At 50.6% G+C, this 21853-nt stretch overlaps 8 protein-coding genes across 8 annotated transcripts; 1 reads left to right on the top strand and 7 right to left on the bottom strand.

The window, feature by feature from the left end:
* Positions 1-280: 280 nt before the first annotated feature.
* MRS44_010912 (uncharacterized protein) lies at positions 281-1682 on the bottom strand (the record flags this gene model as incomplete). The annotated part of the gene is made up of 5 exons (XM_065619521.1): positions 281-663; positions 714-844; positions 890-1116; positions 1168-1400; positions 1595-1682. 5 exons carry the CDS (start codon positions 1680-1682, stop codon positions 281-283), a joined length of 1062 nt encoding a protein of 353 aa, XP_065475593.1.
* Positions 1683-4741: 3059 nt separating this feature from the next.
* MRS44_010911 (uncharacterized protein) lies at positions 4742-6188 on the bottom strand (the record flags this gene model as incomplete). Its single annotated transcript, XM_046272684.2, has 2 exons — positions 4742-5969; positions 6022-6188. 2 exons carry the CDS (start codon positions 6186-6188, stop codon positions 4742-4744), a joined length of 1395 nt encoding a protein of 464 aa, XP_046135446.1.
* Positions 6189-9555: 3367 nt separating this feature from the next.
* On the bottom strand, positions 9556-10755 carry MRS44_010910 (uncharacterized protein; the record flags this gene model as incomplete). The annotated part of the gene is made up of 4 exons (XM_065619520.1): positions 9556-9855; positions 9919-10242; positions 10298-10683; positions 10731-10755. 4 exons carry the CDS (start codon positions 10753-10755, stop codon positions 9556-9558), a joined length of 1035 nt encoding a protein of 344 aa, XP_065475592.1.
* Positions 10756-11181: 426 nt separating this feature from the next.
* MRS44_010909 (uncharacterized protein) lies at positions 11182-12465 on the bottom strand (the record flags this gene model as incomplete). Its single annotated transcript, XM_065619519.1, has 1 exon — positions 11182-12465. The coding sequence occupies one exon, from the start codon at positions 12463-12465 to the stop codon at positions 11182-11184; it is 1284 nt and encodes a 427-aa protein (XP_065475591.1).
* Positions 12466-12656: 191 nt separating this feature from the next.
* On the bottom strand, positions 12657-14693 carry MRS44_010908 (uncharacterized protein; the record flags this gene model as incomplete). The annotated part of the gene is made up of 4 exons (XM_046283456.2): positions 12657-12985; positions 13856-14002; positions 14053-14294; positions 14371-14693. The coding sequence occupies 4 exons, from the start codon at positions 14691-14693 to the stop codon at positions 12657-12659; spliced, it is 1041 nt and encodes a 346-aa protein (XP_046135450.2).
* Positions 14694-15724: 1031 nt separating this feature from the next.
* Positions 15725-16690, bottom strand: MRS44_010907 (uncharacterized protein; the record flags this gene model as incomplete). Its single annotated transcript, XM_046275826.2, has 1 exon — positions 15725-16690. One exon carries the CDS (start codon positions 16688-16690, stop codon positions 15725-15727), a length of 966 nt encoding a protein of 321 aa, XP_046135451.2.
* Positions 16691-18050: 1360 nt separating this feature from the next.
* MRS44_010906 (uncharacterized protein) lies at positions 18051-19367 on the bottom strand (the record flags this gene model as incomplete). Its single annotated transcript, XM_065619518.1, has 3 exons — positions 18051-18603; positions 18672-19251; positions 19301-19367. The coding sequence occupies 3 exons, from the start codon at positions 19365-19367 to the stop codon at positions 18051-18053; spliced, it is 1200 nt and encodes a 399-aa protein (XP_065475590.1).
* Positions 19368-20154: 787 nt separating this feature from the next.
* On the top strand, positions 20155-21792 carry MRS44_010905 (uncharacterized protein; the record flags this gene model as incomplete). The annotated part of the gene is made up of 1 exon (XM_065619517.1): positions 20155-21792. One exon carries the CDS (start codon positions 20155-20157, stop codon positions 21790-21792), a length of 1638 nt encoding a protein of 545 aa, XP_065475589.1.
* Positions 21793-21853: the final 61 nt, after the last annotated feature.

Raw genomic sequence — 21853 nt, 5'->3', positions numbered from 1 at the left:
CCGAACCGACCCTATACACGGCTTAGCCTGCCATATTGCAGACTACAGGGGCATTAAATAGCACCATTGAGCCTCGGTTTGAGATTTCAAGGGCTCGTGTATTTCAACGTAACCAGCCGTCGACGAATGGATAACCAAGATAAGAGATCACACACTCGAGAATAGCACGAGTCATATGGGTACAATGTTAATTATTGCGTAGCTTACTACCGACTCTGACTCCTAACTATGTAACTGGGTATCCATAACTAATCGTACATTAACCTCATGGCAACCTTGCTCAACGTGGCTTCGCCGTCGACACGCGAACCACCGTCTCGTTCTTGACCATGATTCCTCCTCCAAATGAGCCGGAGTTATGATGATCCCCCGAAGTGCGATTATTATTTGGAACAGTGACAGTAGCAATGTTGCCATGGTGTCTGTCGAGGGCATGGCTCTCGAAGTCGGATGAGATGGAACCACTTCCACCCTCTTCGTCTCCCGCGAGCTGGTGTGTGGAGCTCGATTCGTCCTTGGGAAGGGTCGAGAGTCGGATCGACTTCTTGGCTTGGCTGCGACCGTAGGATTGTCCGTAGCTGTTGGAGGCGGAGCCGAGAGATGAGGTTGGGTTGGTGCAGGTGAAGATGTAGATGCAAGCTGGTCGGATCGTAGGGAGGCAAGCTAAATGTTGTGAGTATGGGAGACTTTAAGTAATACAGGGGTGTACATACTGGAAATCGTCACAAGGTTGACCTCGACTGTAGCCCAGATAATAATAGGGGCCAAGTTCCAAGTCATGTCAGGCGACGTGTTGTCAAAAGTTGTTGACACACCGACAATGACCAAGCCAGCGATACAGACCCTGTACTCATTAGTATAATAAAGCTGAAAGAACGGAATTACCTACAGAATACCAAACATGAACATGAGGATGATACCCAACTTCTGCATTCCAGGCAACTGGAGCTTCTGAATCTGGACAATGGGCAACACCAAGATAGCAACGTCGATAATGACGTGGGCGAGAACTGTGCCGAAGAAGAACTTGGAACTTTCAATGGCACATGTCTTATTCTTAATTGTGTAATCCCAGAAGGCCTCAACAGGAAGACAGTGAAAGGTTGTCAAGAATGTCTGCAACACCGAGTTAGCCTTGATCTCCTTTTGTCAACCAAAATTACATACTCGAGCCAGGATCCAGATAACAGAGCACCCAAGCAAAATCTTGATGGCAATCTTGATGTTAGTAACTCGAAACATGCGCCAGTAAAACGTCAAGATGGAGATCTTGGCGAAGAAGAGGGTGAAGGCGTAGATGTGCTCGATGAAAAAGAGGAATTTCTTGGTTGTCGCGTTTGCATCTTCAAAGGACATGCCCTTGACGTCAGTTGCGTGTAATCCGAATCCTCTCTCGACCCCTGATATTCAGTTAGCTTTTGACTTGAGATCCTGGTGTTGAAGGCGCACACAAGGGGATCATGATGGCCCATGCCACGGCGGTTGTCTGATATCAGAGTCAGCAAGAAAGGTCTATCAAGAGTACAAGTAAGCCACACATAGCAGAGGATAGCAAACCAATCATCCCACCAAAACCCAACTCGGGTGATCTTACGACTGATGACACGGAGCAGTAGAAACACAGTAGCAGCCGGAAAGGTGATGAATTCGGCGCACAACAGGTCAGGTTGCCTCGACTGCATCTTGACACTCGAAGCCACAGGGCTGAACGATTGTCAGGAAAAAGAAACAAAAAAAAGAAAAGAATAGATTAGCGAGCCCAGACGTTTGGGATCGTGGGGACTCGGCATGTTGATATGTGACTGTCATAAATTATGAGCCCCCACTGATGCACAGCCGATCAACGGTTTCAAACCTGCCGAGATTCTGCAGCAACCAGGGGCACACGTACCTGCGTTCAGGGGTGCTTCTGCCTTGTACCAGCTAATGGGGTTGCGCGATGGAAGGGCGGTAAACTTTATTCAGCTTGACGCTATCGTGTTTCGCCCGGTGAGAGACGCCATCTTCCAGGGACCAGGTCTAGAGCTGGCGATCGGCCGATACGGCTATTGTTTGATTATCACTTTATGCCCTGGTTGATCATCTTTGCTGTCCTGCAGTAGCGGTTGAGGAGAGACGGGTGAAGATGATGGTTCATTTGAACTCTCTTCTAGTCAGGTTCAACTTGCCTTTCTGGGCGACAGAAATGCGTTCAATGGCGATCTCTCCATCTCAGAAAGGTAACCTAGCCTGGTCATGTACGTAGGTGGATGTCAAGGGACGTGTCAAAGAGAGGGCAAACATCAACTGCCGCGCTTGTACGAGTCATGGCTTACGGGAGGTGGGAGGAAGAGAGGGCCTCGTTTTAGCCCCGCGTCGGTTAAGACTTTAGCCCAGCCCTGTCTCCTGATGTGGCTTTAGACTGCAATGTCCAGGCCCTACCTAGACTGGCAGATTGATACTCGTGTTGGACATTGGAAACGCCTCGCTAGCACACCGGGCTCAGAGAGAAGGTCAAAGCACACGGCCGGAGAAGGCGAGTCAGCACGCGCTAAGGGCCAACATCAAGATTCCATTTCAAGGGTCTTCCTTGACGCCGTCAGGTCCAGCCATTCGGAACACAGACATTCCGCCCGGCACTTCAACTGTGGGGAAAAGAGGCGTATCGGGGCCCCGTCCCATCGCGTCATCAGAGCTTGTCGATCTACAGGAGCAACGAAGGGGTGGCCGGTCCGGTCGATTCCTACCCAATTGTGAGGGATACACCGTCTTGAAGCCTCGTCGGCAACAGGTACTCGAGAGGAATAGTCCGGAGATTCAAGAGCACTAATACCCGCCGCTCGGCGGTTCTGGTCGTCAAGTGAGGGCGAAGTAACCTCGCACGGGGGAGATTAGCCCGAAGAGCGAGAGAGGCTGACGTTTGACGATGAACGAGTGGGAGAGGGTCACAGGCCATTATCTGGCTCTTGGGATTATGTGTTGCTGATAGAGATTGACGTTGGCAAAGTTTATACGTGCTAGGCACCGGGGAGGTGTGTCCACTGTGCCGATCTGAATACCTGATCGACGTGCAGCAGCCTGACCATGATGGCGGCGATGGAGTTGACCGTCTCGGCTGCTGGAATTTGGAATGCGTTCTGAGTGTCTCGTGAGCCCCTTGTGATGATTCTGGATCAGAGAGAGACAGACAGTTGCCGTTGTTGATCCATCTCTTGCTTCTCATCCACTGCCGTCAAAGGCTGAATTCAAAAGTCGCCTCCAAACGTGTTAATCCTTCCAGAATCCTTCTTGGCTGCGGCATTTCCGACACTGAAACAAAGGCTTGTCCTCGCGGAGGAGCGCCAAGGCCTCATGGGAAACGGTGGTGGGCAGCCCTGTGGGCTGTGGCTTTGGAGAATCTGCAGCCCTAAGCTGGAATGTTTAGTCACGAGGCGGATGTTCATCTCCTGGATTTATGCAATGCGTATAATTCAGCCCGGAAGATGGGGTTCCGTGGGATAATTGAACGCTTGTGAACCTTGGTTGGGACGGCACATCGGCACTTGTTTTGTTCACCTCCACTCGCAAGCCTCAAACTATTCTTATCAGCTAGTTAATTAGTGAACAGCCTCTGGAAAGATTCTTCCAAACTTCCGTGTTTTCTAACCTTTCACTTGCTAAGCGAAGCAGTCACATCCCTCCCAGGAAGATGCAGTCTAGCTCCGTGATAATTCATCCCGTTCACCTCCGAAAATACGACATGCGTCAAAATTCGCATCAAAAGCGCCCCATTCTAAGTGGAAATTGGGACGAAACATATTCTGTGTGGCGTTGCTCGTGTCGGCAAGGCACTGCATCGCATGAAGCCATCGCCAATCGCGATGCGGGGCAAACCGGACAAATAGCGTGGTGTTGAAGAAAACACATCACCAATCACGCGCTGCTGCGCATTGACAATGACCGTGCGCGATGCAGGGTTTGAAGAGACATATACGTATCCCCCGGTCGGTTACCCGCATGGTCTCGACCTTTGGCGACCGTTTATGAGAGGCTTTTACACTTCAGAGTGTTGCTCGGCTGAGAACTAGTACGATTTTCTCTTCCCTGGTAGGGCTATTCGCGTGTAGCCTTGCCGGGGTATCGGAGGAACCGATATGAGCAACGACATCCACAGTTCAGCCAAGTTAAAGAGCCTCGGCATCCCAAGATCGACAGTCCAACTCCTCATCTTTGGACCTTAGTCTTTGCTGACCAACATCAGCCTGTTGGGAGTGTCCCATGCAGCGATAAGGGCAAGCAGCGTCAGAAGTTCCATAGCCACCCCAGGCGCCGACTCTGAGTCCCAGAGCTCAACACCTCCCCAGAGGCCTCTGACCCTGGATTCTCACTAACTCGAGCTCACCAACTCAAGCTTTGTACCCAAGCTAGCGGCCCCCAACCAGCTTTCTCTGCGCGCTATGCATCCGCCCTCGCGGCACCTGCCGTGCCTCGGCCCCCGTCGGCTCCCCGCTACATCTCGGCTTCACTTCACGCGTCAAGATCGAGAGCGGGAGGGGCATCCGTGGAGATGGGTCTGTCAGCTCATAGCCAGCTTCAGTCTCTCACAAGAATAACATGAGATCAGATACACCCGTCACGAAAGCATCATGAACAGTCCACTAACATTGTCATAGTAAAGGTCGTACATTCAATTCAGTTCGCCCGTCCGGCGGATGCGACCGCTCTGGAAGGCCAATTAGAGCTCAAGGTATAAACACAAACATGAAACTTTGATATGGACACTTCATCGTCCTCCCCAGCCTGACAGGTCCTTGTGGCAGGCGTCCCATCCGTCAAAGTACGGTGATCTTGTCTCGCCGCCGACCTTGGATCCAACGGATCGAGCAAGGTACTCGAGGAGCATGTTGCCCCAGAGCCAGCTTCCAGGTCCCTTGCCTGGATGCATTTGGTCTCTATACAAGGTTCCAAGGAGGGTGATGAGACGACCCCATTCGAAGACCTCGTGTCCTGCTTGCTCGGCCACGGCTCTTCCGAGACGGTCGAGATCAAACATGATGGCATCTCCCATTCCAGTTTCTCGGTGAACAGTCAAGGATCTGAACATGATGGGAGCATCTGCGCCAAACTCGTCGTTCAGACGCTGTGCAATCTTTCTGATACGCGCCGTCACGAATCGCACCTCCTGCCACACCATCTGTCTGCCCTTCTCGGCAATGCGTAGCTCCTCAGGGTTGTGCATGGCTGAACCGCCCTCCCAGAAGGCACGCTGGTCCCATAGGCCGTTCTGCCAAAGGATAAGATCTGGGCGGCCCTTTTCTCCCTGAATGGGTGACTCGTGAGGCTTCCACAGCTTCTCCCAGCGCTCCTCCCAGGCGACGTACTTGATCTTGGGCTTCCACCACCACTTAGGCTTGTAGGTGAAGGATCCGGTCGAGTGGAGGTACACGAGGGTGAGGTTGAAGGCGGGCACGTCACAGATGCCCTTGGAGAATCGTCCAGACTCGTCTTGCACGGGGAAAGTGATCTCGCCGTCAAACTCCTCGCAGAAGAACTGTGTCATGTAGCGATCGACCGAGTCGCTGAACATGACGACGCGACGGCCCCATAGCCAGCCAAGCTCGGCATCGTTCTTCATGCTGACAAAGTCTTCAACCGTAAGATTTCCTTCCTTGGACTGTTGAGCTACCTCGGTTCGGCGTCGGTGTTCGGCCACGGCCTTTTGCATCCATGGCTGCGGGTTGGCGGGGGACTCGAGAAACTCGGTTTCGACTTCGGTGGCGTTGAAGATGAGCTCGCCCTCGGCGGCGGGATATTGCGCGTACTCGGGGGCATCGGCGTTGAGATATTCTTCGGTGTATGGGATGTATCTCGTCTCGTGGTACTGCTTTGCGTCTTGCGGGATGTAGAGATAGCCGGGGCGACGGTAGGGATCGACACAGTTGCGGGCCTCTGCTGGGACAGGGTCATCCGAAGCTAATTCTTCGGCTTTTGTACCCGGAGTGGAATGATCTCTTTAGTTAAAAGTTAGTATCGGAATGTGAAGTCTCAGATGTGGGCGCGTACTTGAAGGACTGGTCGCAGTATTGTTGTGCCTTTTGGTGAGCATAGTCTAGAGGGGCCTTCAAAGGCTCTTGAAAAAATGTGAAAAGAATGACGAGAAGAGTAACTGCTGCTGCTGCAAGGACAGACATCCGCAGCGCAGGATTGGACATTTTGGACATGGCCAACATATTGAACAAACAGCAAAAGAATGACTAGGTAATTACTGAGACAAAAGAGCGACTGACGAAAAGATCGTGCAAGGGAGAAAGAAAGAGAGGGTCAAACCATGCTCAAGATAAACTCGTCCAAGTGGCAGGCTGAGGCATTTTAAGGGGGGCGGCTAGCATGGCGCTTGATCCAATGGATCGAAAGGAGGCCGAGACGCTCTAACTGAGAACGGTCATCCATGGCTCATGGGAACACGACGGGCCAATTAAGCAATTAAGCATGCTTCCTGGCTTCGAGGCATTCACAGTTGCTTATTGGCGTGTAAAAGCCACAGCTAGCAAGCATGTCCTTCCAACGCCTGATCTACATGCCAAGATACTTTGGTTCAAACAGTCAACTATTGGCAGTAGCGTAAGGCGTAGAGCCACCAGAGATCCTTGTGACCTCCAGTTTTGCACTTTGACGAACCAACGGCTGGGGCTCGCTTGACTTGGATCCCGGCCCCCCTGCATTAGCGCAGAGCCGGATCCTGGGATCCCATGATCCAGTGAGCTGGTGATGGCCCTAACGATAGCGATAAGAACAGTCTCTTTAGGGAAAAAGGATCATATCATGCATGATGGGAGTCCACGTCTAAGACAACTCGCCTCGATAATACAAGGGATAAGAAAAAGGTTTACTGTTGTGGTTGTGTTGAACTTCACTATCACAGGCCTCGGACTCCTCCCTCGGACTTCTCTTGTTACAAGGACTAACCGATTGCAACCTCAGCTGCCAAGAGTCAGCCCTACCTCGTTTCCGGACGCAAGGATCAACGCTTGGATTTGATTACGGGGTCGTGGTGGCGAAAATAAGGAGGGGATAAGCACGGAGAATTGACTGACCCATAAACTCCCATGTCGTTATCTACAAGGATGATCACACGACAAGCGAGAACCGAGGGACATAAGACGACAATATCATGTGCTGAGAGAATTCAGCGGCATCGGAGTGTATGTTTGAACACTGAGTGCTACTAAGAATAACCTATCCGGCCGTCTCCATACGGCGACAAAGTCGGATGTTATCTTTGACACACCATCTACCCTGTATCAAAACACACGTCCCTCCGAATCATCACGGAGGGCTGATTTTTCATATTAGCATCTGACGTCAGCAAGCTTAAAGAAACGCCACAAAAGGTCCCTGCGGAGCCTCCGTGCACTCTATTGTAACAGTTTGATCTTTGGTCCTCGCTGTAAATGTCCGTTTAAGGTAGTGGCCGGTTCCATCAAATACTTCGAGTCTCCACCGCTGAAGAATCCCACATAATGCTTACTTACAAACCTGCCATATCATGTCTTCCACCAATGAGGATATGGAAATCATTTTTATATACCCATATAGGACCCTATTTTTCGAATTTGTCTACTACGATGTCACCTCCCTAGGTAAAAGGGACTTTAATCTGCCCAATACCTCGGACCTTGTGCATAAGCCCCCTGCAGGGTAACACTACCTCCTGCTGTCATCCGCTGACCTAATGATCATCAGAAACAGCGAGATTAAAAGGAAACTGTAAACCAAGAGAAGAAAAGCAGAAGTCTTTACGTGAGTTGATAACTACCTAAAACCTAGATTTATTCTTACTGGTCTGTTCATCTTATTGATCCTCCTCTCGTAGAGAGAGCCTCGCAGTGCTTCATGCCAAGACCGAAGATCAACAGAACGAGAGCATGTGACCACCCTTTCGTTGTTTTCTGCGGCGGCCGAGTCGTAACCTGCAGACTTCGGTATCCCTGCTACTTCCAGCTCGGCCAATAGAATTTCCAAATGACATTTCTTTGCCTGCGACCTGGCTGATATCAGTAGTCGACCCAGTACTAGGTCACTATCTCGGCTCGTTGAGAAGGTAGCAACAGTCTGTTTGTATCTTATTGCAAACACAGGGCGCCCATTTGAGTGGCTTGGATCACCGTCTAGTATGTGGTGGCCGCCTGCACGTCATCAGAGAGTCGGACGGTAGGTCCCCTAGGTGCAGCAGAGACTATCCAGCCACGGCGCATTCTTCGATAAGTAAGGAAGTATGCTAGGAGCGGTCGAATGTCAACGAGGCTCGGAGGTAAAAAGGTTCAGATAATTGTGCTTCCTATTTTAAACCAGTTTATTACACATGCTGCCATGAACCCCCAACATTCCCATCTATCTACCCATCCAACGTTGAATAATCGCCGAGTAGATGAACTCTGTCGCTTGGCATCAGCCGGGACCCAAAGCCTAAGAATGCTACAATAATAGCGACCCCTCGTCAAGACATCTACGCCACTGGATGAATAGAATGGAGAGCTACACACCCTCGGTCGCGGACCGTTCGAGTCACTGGCAGGTTGGGCCTAGGGTATCCTCTTGACCTTTGCGCCGCTTTCCTTCTTTAATCAAACGTAGTTCTATCCAAATTATACTTTGCTTTCTGTTCAAGGCACGTGTTCTTCCTGTATCAAGCGACCATGGAAGCGAGCCGTGTTCCCACTGATCTATTGATAACTCTTTGTCCCGCTGGCCTCGTTCAGTCAACATCCGGAGGACAGTGAACCTTCCTCTTGACTTATAAATACAGTAAACCCGGCCAAGACATGGTTTGGCTCTCACTTCTAGACTCATACTCACCTTCAAGCCTAAGCAATATCAGTCTTTTCCCACTTACGAATTGTCCACTCTTGAGCGCGAGAATGCCGCGACGACTCTTGACTCCAGCTGACGAGCAGCTGCGTGCTCGACGCTTGAGACGCGCCAATCACCGACAACAGGGAGATTGCAGGGCGGAAACTGCGGGTGAATCTACAGAATGCACCAGCCAGATGTCCCACGCTGCAACTCCCGTTCAGCAACGAGTTGAGTCTGAGAGACCAACTGCGTGCCTCACTCACGATCGGGCGCTAGGACCCAGTAAATGGTATGTTGCTGGAGTTGTTATCCTTCTTGTAGCTATTATTTCTCGATTTCTCTGACTTTTAGGCTCTATTGTCTACAACTAGAGGATTTTGTAGTATTGGGTATAGGCTAAGATGTATTCATGGTTATAAATGTAAGGAGGGCGTTCGTTTTTAGTTATGAAAGCCATCTCGCAACGGTGAAATCGACAGCGAACAGTGTCATGGACAGCAGCAACAGCATATAACTCCTGTAAATGAATCGTCGACTTTGACCTCACTATTCAGACCTACGCAGAAGCCGTCGCAAGTTTACCACTTCAACGACCGTGATTCTAAATTGAACAGTCTCATTTGGACTGTCTGAGTGTGCTGAAGTGCTAATCAAACATCCCATCAACCCCATAAGCCTAATCCGTTTCACCAATCACACATCCTGGAGGATGAACCTGTTGTAAGAATTCTACAAAAAATCGAGTCAACGGCTCAGATCAGCCAACGGATCGAGTTGTGGGATAGCCATGTAAAGGGTACTGCTTACCTTGAAGGTACCAAACGCACGCTTCTGGTACGCGACACCCGAGTAATCGCTGTCAGGGAACTCAAGCTCCCACGGCTTGACCACGCCGTCGTCGGTGCGGACGACAACTTCGGTGATGGAGTCCTGCCAGTTGAGCGCAATAAGTGCCGTCTTGCCCTTGACCTCCCACCGCGCGAGGCGTGCTCTGCCGAGGGAGCTGGCGAAGCTGGCCGAGTCCCATTCTACGTTCCACGAGATCTATCGGAGGGCATCCTTGCTAGCGCTGGGCCTCTTGTCTGGCTGCGCAAACCCGCACTCTACCTTGGGGTCATCGCCGAGTAGCATGGCTGAAGAATATACTGGTAGAGCCTCGAAGACGGCCTCGGCCGGGATGGGCTCAGTGTCGTCTTGCACATGGACACGGAGAATTTTGTCAGTCTCGGACCAACTCAAGCAGAGCGGGTACGTTGGAGTAGGCTGACTCTTCTTCGCCGGCTGAGCCAGGATTGCGACGGCCCGCTTGTAAACACCAGTCCACTCCATGATCTCCCGCATCATCTTCATATCGATGCGAGAGCCACGGCTCCCATACTTGGGGCTCTTGCGCTTCGGCCCGTAGTTACTGGGTGCAGGCGTAACGGTCAGCTATGAGAGGGGAAGAGGAAAGCTTCAGGGGTTCTTACTGTATGGCCACAGCTACTGGCTTGCCGTTGTAGCCAGTCCGGACGACTGAGCCACTCACACCCGCCTCAGTCGTTGCCAGGTACGCGAGCTGGTGCTGCTTCAGGATAGGGTTCACGAACTGTCCAGTGCTACGGGTTGCGGGATAGTCCTTCCTGGCCGTCGTCAAGTAGCTTGAGATGTTGCAGACACCCTCAATCCTCTCCTCCTCAGCAAGGCGGAGGGCGAAGCCAAAGGCAGTTTTGGGAGGGGGAGGGTTGTTGTTCTTGGGGATCAGGATGATGCCAAAGTCGTCTATGGCGGACGCCTCGGTGGGCTTGCTCGAAAAAACTTTGCTGATATGTGTGTCCTTCTCGGCTATGTCAACCCAGGCATCGGCCCTGACGCTCTTCCACCAGGCTTCAACTATAATAAAGAACACATTGGGTGATGGCGGTCATTTCTCAACTGACTTCGTGTTAGCAAGGTTAAGGCCATTAAGTCACTATCACGTGAAAAGGTTGCTACGACAACAATTCTTCCCCATGGGTATTGTTTTCCTGCTCAACGTGATAGAATGAGCACTAAACACGTCTTGACCTGGTTGAACTCGATCGAGCAGCTCTCAACCAGCGACGGTCCCTCTACACGAAGCGGGAAGCGCCGGAATATCAGCACGACTGCAGCGTCTCGCTACTAACTCCTGCCGGTTGAGGGTACTAGAAACACAGCTGGACTAGACGCAGCAAGTGGTTGCGAAGAGGTCATCTGAAAATCACAGGAAGAAGTATGCATCCGGATTTTAAACTGGTTTGGCTTTCCCCCTGTATCGACAGTCATGTTTTGTGACGGTTACATACCGTTGTGTCCTTGACACATCACTCTCGCTTCCACATCCTATGCTATGCGCTAACGGCGCAATCATCAGCCACCCATTTCGCCCCAGATATATTCCTCGTGGGTAAGCAACATCAACGCTACACTGGAAGTAGCACGATGGGCCTCGGCATCCATCTCATTCGGTGGCCCAGAAATTATCGAGGGCTGGAAGATGCTAATCAACCTGAGGCCTGCCGTGTCGAGGTAGCTGGCCCGCGATGCAAAGACACTCAGAATGTCAAGCACATAAGCTAAAAGCTCGAGATTCACTGACGGCATCATACCGATCAGTCTCCTCACTACCTTAAACGCCTCAGCAGATTCCTCTTCGGTCAGTTCTCGATCAATGTACGGTGTCAACCCGTCCATGAATTCTCCGTAACAATCGTATGGGATGATCGGTTCTGGAAGACTCTTCAGGTATCGTAAAAAGATTCCGGCTGCGTCGTGAATGGTATATTGGGTCCAGTCGAGACCACTGCCATATGTTGGAGGCGACTCGAATGCTTGCTGCAATTTGCTTATTCTCACGGGACTTCCGATGGTAGCAAAAGTATCCTCAACCGACGTTCCTAGATAGGTAGCTTCAATTAGCATATAGCGGTACAAACTTGGTTTGGCACCATAATTACCATTCTCTTTCAAGAAACGGCCAGCTCTGGCGATAACCAAGGGTATATCTCCATAGATTCTCTTCACTCCAGCCTCATCGGTTACAACGATCAAGTTATGTGCATGACTGATGCTCTCTTTCAGTGCAACACCAAAGATAGGAATGGGAGGCTCTGGATCCGAATCGGGCAGAAGTTCAGGACCCAAAGGTCGGGGTCCTCTGAAAAGGCCTTTTAGGCGGTCTCGTCGAGATAGCTTCTCGGGACTTGACGGTTGTCGGCTCTCTATCTGTATGACATGAGGAGCAGAAGGTGAAAAGTCGTAGTGTTCCTTATTCGTGATATCGCTAGCGTAGATGGGGATGGCCTGGATGCCGATATGGGAGACCTCAGAGAGACTGAGGCCAGACAACATAGACCAAGACGCCGTTCTCCCAGCTGCACTGATGACGGAAAAGGCATCTGAGTTATCATTTGCGACAACTCGATAAGCTCTCGAGCTCATCAGTATTTCTTCAAAGGCAAACCCGTAAGAGTTGCGTTGCCACTCTGGTTGCTTGTTGGTCGCGGTGATGGGACCTAGTGTTTTTCCTTCATCAACATCACGGATGCTGAGTCCATGCAGCCGAGCGTCAATCGTCTCTTTTGGTTCTTCTGACTCATTGCGTGCCTCTAGCGCAACCAGACGTTCCTTGAGAATCAAATCGCGCAACAACATCTGTTCCACTAGGTTACAGAGCGTATCAACTCTGCTTTCCGCATCATCTTGGCTTTGGCTGAGGATAGGGCATTAGCACAGTATCAAATAGTAGGCAAGTAGATGGAATAGCAAACCATGTCAATATTGTGAGCATCAGCGTCAATGATGACTTATGGGATTCGAGCCGCACAAGCACGGCCTTGATATCCTTATCCTTGCTCGCCCAACGCAATCTGCAAAGCTGTCGCAAAGGCATCGAGCTCTGAGAATGTCGTGACACAAGCCGCCAGGGTAGCAACTACCTGCTCGACCATGATGAGAGAAGTCCGTGATCGAGCAGCACGTCGTGTCCCAACGATATACAGTTGAAGCGTCACAAGGACATTTCGGATATCGTCAACCTCAGACTTGATGCGACTGCACTCTTTGGGCGCGTGACGACCTTGTCGATGACATTGGCGAGTATTTTCGAGATTTGGGCAGCCGCTGTGAGAAGGCCGACGACGCTGGCCGCGGTGCTCAAAGGGTCTGCCATGCTCTGCCTTCAACTAGATGATGCAACCACTCACACAGGGCGCCCCAAGGAAGGATGCGCGTTGCAGGATGAGGATGCGACTGAAAGAGAAGGCTGTGATATGATGAGGGATTACGTGAGGGGTAAATGTTCAGCTGAAGTCTGCCACGAGTGGCGCAGCCTGCTTGAGAAAACACGCATTTCACTTGTGTGGGTGGTCAGGCAGAATGTGCCTTGCGAACTGGCGCAGTACGTCGACAGATTCGGCACAAGGCTGTTCAGCGAGGTTTATATGGATAAATAGGCAGACGATGCAAGATGTGGTGGTTTTCTAAAGCAACCAGCAATCAATCACTAACTAACTGCATCTCCTAAGTACCGAGACTAGGCGTTAAAGATAAACCTCCCAGCATACGCAAACGGAACCCTGCCGCTAATGAATCGAAACGCCTTAATGATGACTTTCACAGATCTGACGTCTTCTAGGAGATTCTTCCACAGCACCTCCTCAATACTATACGACGGTCGAATGTCTGCTTGGACCCGAGCGAAAACTAGCGCTCATCTTGGTTGCCATATCGTGTCACCATAATAATAATCTGTGGATCCTCGCTATAGTCTTTATTGTTATCTAACAGGAGAAGGAGTTATTTAACTGGTACTTTAGACGTGTTTATCAACTTTCAAGTTGGGAGAACAATACCACTACAGCTGCTAATACCCCCATCGCTGAAACCCCATCCCCTATGAATATCGCCAGAGATGCCACGGGGTACTATTATTCCTTCAATAAACGGAGCTGCCTCTGAGCAAGAACCTGCTTCCCAAGCGCATAACTAGTCGCTTCTTTTGGTGCATTATTGTCCCAGCGGTCAAACTCAAAATAAGCCGTACTGTGAGTATACTCAAGCTGAGCCTCATAGAACTTGGCTTCCGGTGGCGCAAATGCGTTGTTGCGATGGGAGAAGCCACCTCTGGCTGGGTGAGAAGACGGAACCTGGGTTTCCGTCACGGTCACATTGAAAAAGAAGGTCTTGATGGCTTTGGAAAATCAGTGTCCGTGGAAAGACGGGGGAGTGTTTTAAACTGACTGGCAGTGATGGTCTCACGAATGGTGTCATGATCATAGTCAATGACGCAGAACACATGCGACTGGGCAGTCCGTACTAGGCCGTTGAAGCCAAAACTCACAGCCTTCAGAACGTTGAGGACCTGTGGGGAACTTGGGGTACCAAAGGCTCCAAGAATGCTATGCGCAACCGCAAGGTTGATCTTGTCTTCCCCTGCACTAGTCCGGGAGCTCTGCGTCGGAGGATCCGGGCCTGCGACCAACCTAGGGGAGAAAATCAAGTTAGATTGGCGTATTCAGGGTAGGATGCTACAGTGTCTGTATTAGGGCGTGACCTTACCATGGCGAAACCCTTCGATTGTAGATAACTACCTTGGATCGGTAGGACGTTCTCTTGAGCTTTGAGGCCATAGAGTCATCCTTTGGCAAGTCCCCGTCGTTGATCTTGTCCTGGACCTTGTCTTCAACTCTGGTCAGCTCCCAAGCCAGCCAGGAGTTGATGCTCTTGATGCGGGCATCAAGCTCAGGCTTCATTTTGGCCGCTACGATGGGGATGTTGTGGATGTAAAGGATATTGGCGAGGTCAACATCACTGGAATTCGAATAGTCAAGCTCCGACATAGCACTAGGCTGAGAACCGTACTGGGGGCTTCCTGGCCTCATTTCGGTGATAATAACGGGATTCAAAAGATCTGGTGGATAGATGAGATGAGGGAGTGTTGCGGAATTTGTTGAGAGGGCCTATGATATATAGATCGAATTGCTCGGACTTCAAGTTCGACGCCCGTTGACAAAGTGGTCTCGATTCTACCATCTTCCCCTCATGGCGCCCAGACCCTCACGCTATACTGTGCCAAGCCAGCTATAATAGCCGCCCACCCACCCTCTAGTTCGATCTCATGAGATCCAGATCGCAAAGGTCAACCCACTAGTGCCTGAAATAGATTATGCTGCATGAACTAGCTTTTAGAATATTTAAGCATTCGTTAGCCCAGAGTCTAGACTCTGAATGAAAAGGGAACCGCAGTTGCTTCATTAGACATCGGACTCAACAAGTCCATGTAGTGCCACAAAGGATATTCATAGAACGCCAGTTGAGGTATTCCTAACATGCAGCACCTCTCACAAAACCTACCTTATCGGAAGTCAACCTCACATTGTAGAAGAAACTTGAAGTCTAGACTCTGAGGTGAAAAGGGAATGGAAGTGATCGGCGGAAGAGCCTGGATTCCGGTCTATTTAAGATAGTTTGAGAGACTAGCCTCTAGGACCTTTCTAGTAAACGCCACAGGTACAAAGACTCATTGAGATCTATCCTCTTGGCACCAGATCCGTTGCAGCCTTCGATACACCGCCCCTGACCTCGGTCGCTGGGACTAGGCGCGCGGTTCGATCCGATGGCTCCCCGATCAAGCGTGGTGCAGGGGTGGCCAATGGCTGGAATGAAGGCGGCTGAAATGTAGTCATGCGGTCTGCTGAATTAGTTCAGCTAAGGATGAGGACACCACCGGTGATCTTAGCACTGCACTGGGCGAGCCAATACAGTGAACATGAGTTGACTAATCAAGTTGAATTGAGCAATAGATCGAAAACTGGATAAGTGATTGGCTGGCCAGGCCTTCATATAACCTCTTCTAACAGCCCTGCTAGACACAAAATTCTCTAGCCAATTTATCCCATACGATACCCCTCACTCAAACGCTTCCCTCAAACTTGTAAGGAGCAGCGTACGTACACCGCGCGTTTTCCCTGCACCATCCGTGGAAGACGAGGATATCGCCAGCCTCGTTGCTCGTCATGCCTCCAGGAGCCTTGAGGCCAAAATCGGGCGCCTCAATAAGAGACTCCTCTGCTCGCGTGTACGGGCCGGTCAGGCTCTTGGAGTAGGCATAGTTGACATCGTACTCGGGGTCTGTGAACAGGTGCGTGCTGAAGAAGAGGACGTAGACGCCGTTCTTGAGCTTGACGATATTGGGTGCCTCAACAAGAGGACCATCCAATTCTCCGATGCGATCGAGGATCTGTGTGGGTTCGCCGACGAGCGTCTTGGCGTCGTCTCGAATCTCCTGGATAAGGATGGGTGTACCGCCCTTAGGACCGCTTGCATCTCCCTCGTACTTGAAGATGACATAGTTCTTGCCAGAGTCGGGGTCCTTGAAGCCGGAGGCGTCAATGACACCGTGGTATCCTTCGGGGGCGCAGATCAATGGATTTTCATCATGCTTATATGGGCCGACGGGGTCTTCTGAGCGGGCAACGCCGACGCAAAACTGGCCATCGCTCTGGCGTCTTCCAGAGAAGTAAATAATGTATTCCTTGTCGTTGAGGCGTCGAATATCAGGCGCCCAAAAGTTCTCGCCATTTGTCCAGCCGTTTTCTGGCAGAATATCGTAGTCCTTTACTGACCACTCTCCGTCTAGGAGATCGCTGGTTGTTGCGATCTGAAGATGTCTACCGTTACCCTCGGTGGCAACGGCGACCCAAGAGCCATCTTCAATCTGAATAATGGAGGGATCGGGAAAATCGATGTTGACGCTAGGCGCAAGATCTCCTTCGTGCTCGACGATCAGCTTGAAGGGTGTTCGAGGGAGGCATGCTGCTCCAAGTGCCGAATTCACGGCAGCACCGAGAAAGGTCCAAAAAATCGCTCGAGACGCCATTTTTGTGTTTGATGGAAACGGGCTCTTGACAAGAAAGAAACAAAATGTCCCACATAGTCTACGACCCTCAGGATTATATACCATGACGTTCCGCCATAGCCTCATCCATCTGCAATCCTACGTGGCTTAGCGCCCAGGAACCAACCCGATGCAGTCAGCAAACAAGCGAGACCTCTATTCGGGGGCATGAAGCGCGGAGAGAATCTGATTGGACAAGACGCGATCAACGTTGCGATTGACAGGGCTGAGCCGTGGATCCCATCATGTCATCTCCCCGGCCAGCGTTTCATGAGGGGAGCATTGACATAGCGCATGCTTAAACAGGTTTTATCCTGCGCCGAAATTAGGTGATCCTTGCCGATCTGACGGGGAATGAGATTAAGGCCACGGCAGCTTTGCCTAGTTGGTGGATCGTTTAATTTGGATCACGATCAGCTCTATTTCTGGGTAAGCCAATCTGAGGTGAGAAAAGGATCGACAACTCCACTGATCGGGACAAATTTGGTGGTGGTTCAAATTAAGAACGCGCTAGATGATTTGAGAAAGCTGATAGGACTTTAGCGTGAAATAACTATGTTCTTGTCAGGTATTATACATGCTAGTGACATCTTGCCGATGAGCTTGGGAATACTTTCATTTTCAGTCAGGACAGTACTGCAAGATATACCCGTGCCAACTTCATTGACTGTGTCTCAGTGGCTCTCAGGCATTGCTGGGTTGTGCATTGTAAAACATGTGTGAGCCTCCGGTTGTTGTTGTGATGTCAGAGAGCTTACCCTGCAGCCCAAGGTGTCCTTTCGCTTGGCAGATGTCAATACCTTCGCCTACGCCTGTATCAATGATATAGAGGTTTGAAGATGAACACGTCGCGATAGAGCTTGTACCTAAAGAACATGTATCGAGCTTGGGTCCCACAGCAGATTTGTATTATGGCCGTTGTATTATGGCCGCCCAACTTCACATGCAAAAGTTTTAAACAAAATGATATTAATTGCTAGATAGAATTGTACTAACTCGAGATGACGTGGGGAATGGGGATACAAGTTAAATTACGGAGTACCCCTGTGCTAATTGTTGGTGAAGCCACATCCGATCCTGTTCTGGGTGCTCACCTATTACAGATTTCCCACAGCGGTATCTATTCTTAATATGGGCGCTACCAAGGACAGGGAACCACTTGAAGGCATCTCTGGATCTTGGCGTTCTTTTCACGGCAGTTCAAAGTGTGCTGTCAGCAGCAGAGCAGTTGGCAGCTTGTTTGAACTTGTAGCAGACATGGACGTTGATACTTTGTGGTTAACGTCAACATACGTTTAGGAAGCTAAAGATCTCCTAAGCTTGTGCAAAAACCGGTTACTAGTTACATAGTCGAGTCTGGGAATGTCTGCTGGACAAACGATTCAATATCCTCCCACAACGCCTCAGGGTACTCTAAAGCCGAGAAGTGTCCACCGCGCTCATGCGCCTTGTAAAAGACCAGGTTACCAACCTCTTTGGCCCAAGACTCTGGCACTCCAGAGTTGTCATAAGGGAACCGGCTGTATCCCATGGGCTTCTCGATTCGAGGAGCTACGGCAGCTTCCGGATATAGCGAATAAGAAGTCTCGCGGTAGGCGTAGAAGCTTCGTGAGATTGTTTGAGTGAGATGATAAGTAGAAATGTGCGTGAGGATCTGGTGCAGTGACAGGGCTCTTGATGGATCGGTCCATGCTAGGAATTTCTCTCCAATCCAAGCCAAGAGACCGACGGGGTTGTGACTCAGGACGAAGCCAAGCGTTGCTGGCCTAGTGCCTTGCTCTAGGGCGTAAGCTTGCTTTGTGTTGACAAATTCCTGTGATCGAGCTAGGACTTGACGATCTTGGGGTGTGAGCGAGGTGTCGTTCTGAGGGTCTGGCACACCTGGAGGCTGAACACTGGGGATAAAGTTCAAGTGCACCGCTGGCGTTGTTAGCGCGAATACCCATACAATTGTGCGCTTTACTTACCCTTGCAGCTCGGTGATGATAAAGCGAGGGTTTGAGCAACGAATGACCCAATGTCGCCTCCTTGAGCCACGTAACCTTCGCCGAACCCCAGACCTTGGAGCAAGCTATCCATCACGGCAGATGTATTGGCAATGCCCCAGTTTGAGTCGATGGGCGGGCCACTTGAAAAAGTGAATCCTGGAAGTGATGGGACGACCAAGTGATAGGGGCTCGATTCTGGATCGTATTGTGACTTGACAATCTCGAAGATATCAATGAACTCGAGGAAGCTACCTGGCCAGCCGTGGAAGAAGGCGATCGGGATGGCGTCGCGCTTTTTAGAGAAGAGAGCCATGAAGTGAATTTGTAGTTCCGTGGCGTCGACAGTGAGATTCGCCATGAAGTGAGGATGTCGGTTGACGCTCGCTTCAACGTCTCTCCATGAAAACTGGTCACGCCAATGCTGGAGAGCCGTGGCCATCCATTCGTGGTCCACGCCAAATCGACGGTCGGTCTGCGAGTTTTCCCAAGTGATTTGAAAGTCTCTCTGCTGAGAAATATCCTTCTCGAACCTTTTAACCACCTTTCGGGGGGATGCTAAGTTGTGTTGGTTGGACGGGGAGAGTGACGCTTGGAGGAAGCTGACCCCATGGTGCTTGGCCACCAATGCAGGGGACGGCCAGGAAGACGAGAAGAGCCGTGATCGACTTCATTTTTGCCATGATTGATTATTTGTTTTGATTGAGTTTCACAACACACCATCGCTTTATATACACACGCTTCGCCAGCAAGAGCAGAAGTGTCCGAAAACTTGCCGCAAAAAAGTTTCCGAAGGAAGGGATCGTCTAATTAAGAGGATTCACGCGCCAAGACATACAGACTCCGGAAGGATCATCCCTGGTCTTGGAAGGAACCATTAACCTGGATGCGCATGCATTGTAGGGAAGGGATCTGTTGCACCCTGATAGACGTGGATGCCATTCCGCTATTCCTAACTCGCTAAGCATTGAGCATGTCTTTGACTGTATCGAGCCCCGGTCTTGTTGGCCCATGCCCCCAACTGTCAGTTTTGGTGGCCAGAGACATTCAACTCATGGTGCAAACGACGCAATAGCTAAGTGCACTGGGATAGAGAGGTCACTCCAGTATCCATGGTTAATGCTCTTCAAAGCCATATATGACTGGCACAGCAATGACCCTAGCGCTGCTGCACGCACCCCAAACACCATGTCTTGAGTGAAGAACTTCATGCGGCAACCTAAAAGTCACGTTTTTGTGCACAATAAGGTTCCACACAACAAAACGTTGCTGTTCAACAAACCCAATAACCAGGCTATAAAAAATCTTCTGTCCTCGGGCTGCCTAAAGACTAAAACTTCTCCTTCCATCGTCTGACCTTGTCTACAAATCATTCTCGACAACACTTCTCACGCTGGCTAAAAATACAGTGTCAAAAAGATCTCACCCAAGTCAAATAGCAGTTTCAGACACGCTGAAACCATGAATACGACTCACCCCATCGCCAATGACGCCCCCAAGCTCGACGAAGAACCCCAAGCCATAATCGACCAGAAGATCCTCGATGAAATCAGCCGCCATAACGATGGGGTAGCCGAGGGCTTTTTCGAAAGGTTCTTCGGAAGATCGCCTTTGCACGATTCAGGCAAAACACTCGTCGACCCCCTACGATGCCATTTGATATCCCGCCTACCAGAATCCGAGGAAGAACCTGACCTTCCAGGCACCTCGTACCACTTCCTCTTCTCAGGTACTACAGAGTATAGCTGGGCCAAGGTCCAAGTTATCGGGCTTGAGCTTGACGCTGAGTGTTATGACCACGACTCTGGCTTGGTGCAGCTCTACAAATATGCCCGAAAGGTATTTAGAAGCCAGCCAGCCCGTCGCTTTCTGCATGGAATATACATTCTCGGGCTAGTGGCGGAACTCTGGGTGTTCGACAGAGCTGGGATGTATCATTCCCGCCCTTTGAACCTGCGAGCCCACCCAGAGCCAGTCGCAGCCATCTTTGCCAGTTACTTACGCTTGGATGATCTTGACCTTGGCATCAACCCAGTCCTCCACTCCGACACGACAGGGACATACATCTTGGCCAAGGGCGAGAATCAATCCGAACCGGGACTTTCTCAGTTTTATCTGGAAGGCGAGCCTATCGCGTCTCCTGAAGACATTGTGAGCACTAGACCTACATGTTACCGAGCGAGATTATCGACTTCGACAAGACCCGAATTCGTCGTCAAGTTCACTTGGAGAGTAGAAGACTGGAGTTCAGAAGATTGGGAACCAAGAGCTCGTCGTTCCGAGAAAGCCATGTTGCGACTTGCCAAGAAACGCAAAGTCAGTGGCGTGGTGCAAATGCTTAGCCACCAAAAGGTCGAGCCCAGGTGGGGTCTTCGCGGCGGAGGCATGAGGTTTCCAGCATTGAAAGGCCTACTCGACGACACTACATTCACACCCCGGGACTCAAGGTTGGAATGTATGGTTGTTTATCCGCTCGGTCGCCCCATTGCCCGGTTTCACACGGTTGAAGAGTTCCTTCGAGGCTTCCGTGATGCCATCGCTGGGTATCGGTCGTTGCATCTAGATGGAAAGATCCTCCATCGAGATATATCACCCAATAACATTATGCTTGCTGAAGATCAGAAGGAAGGGGAGCCATGGGGATTTCTTATCGACCTCGATCTGAGCATGGAACTTGCCGTTGGTCCAGCTCGACCAGGTGAGATTATCGGAACCAAGGCATTCATGGCCATCGATGTGCTCAAACGTATCCCACGCACATACCGCCAGGATCTAGAATCCTTCCTCTACGTGTTTCTGTGGATTGCCATCTGCGGTGGTGATCGGAAGTTGCCTGCTGATAGTCGGCTTCAGCGATGGCTGGTCGGAAACTGGAGTGAATTGGCCCAGAAGAAGACGGAGGATATGGAACATGGAAATTTTGCCAGAATTGTGGCAGAGTTTATGCCCCAATTTCGAGCTATGGGGAGCCTGGCTTATAGGTTACGAGACATTATCTTCTCACTGGAACTAAAATCAGGGGACAAGGAGGCCAAGGAGATGTATTCTGCCTTGATCTCTGCAGTTGATGACTCTTTGATTTTTGAGGTTGAATCATAAGGTGCAACTTATAGTTATAAAATTGGAAATCCTCAGCATTGCTCAAGCTCTTGACCAAATA

This window comes from Fusarium solani (genome assembly GCF_023522795.1).
Source record: "Fusarium solani strain SB1 chromosome Unknown bctg00000007, whole genome shotgun sequence".
In the NCBI taxonomy this organism is placed as follows: domain Eukaryota; kingdom Fungi; phylum Ascomycota; class Sordariomycetes; order Hypocreales; family Nectriaceae; genus Fusarium; species Fusarium solani.
The sequence above is the reverse complement of the archived record's forward strand: the minus strand, read 5'-3'. Positions and strand labels throughout refer to the sequence as shown.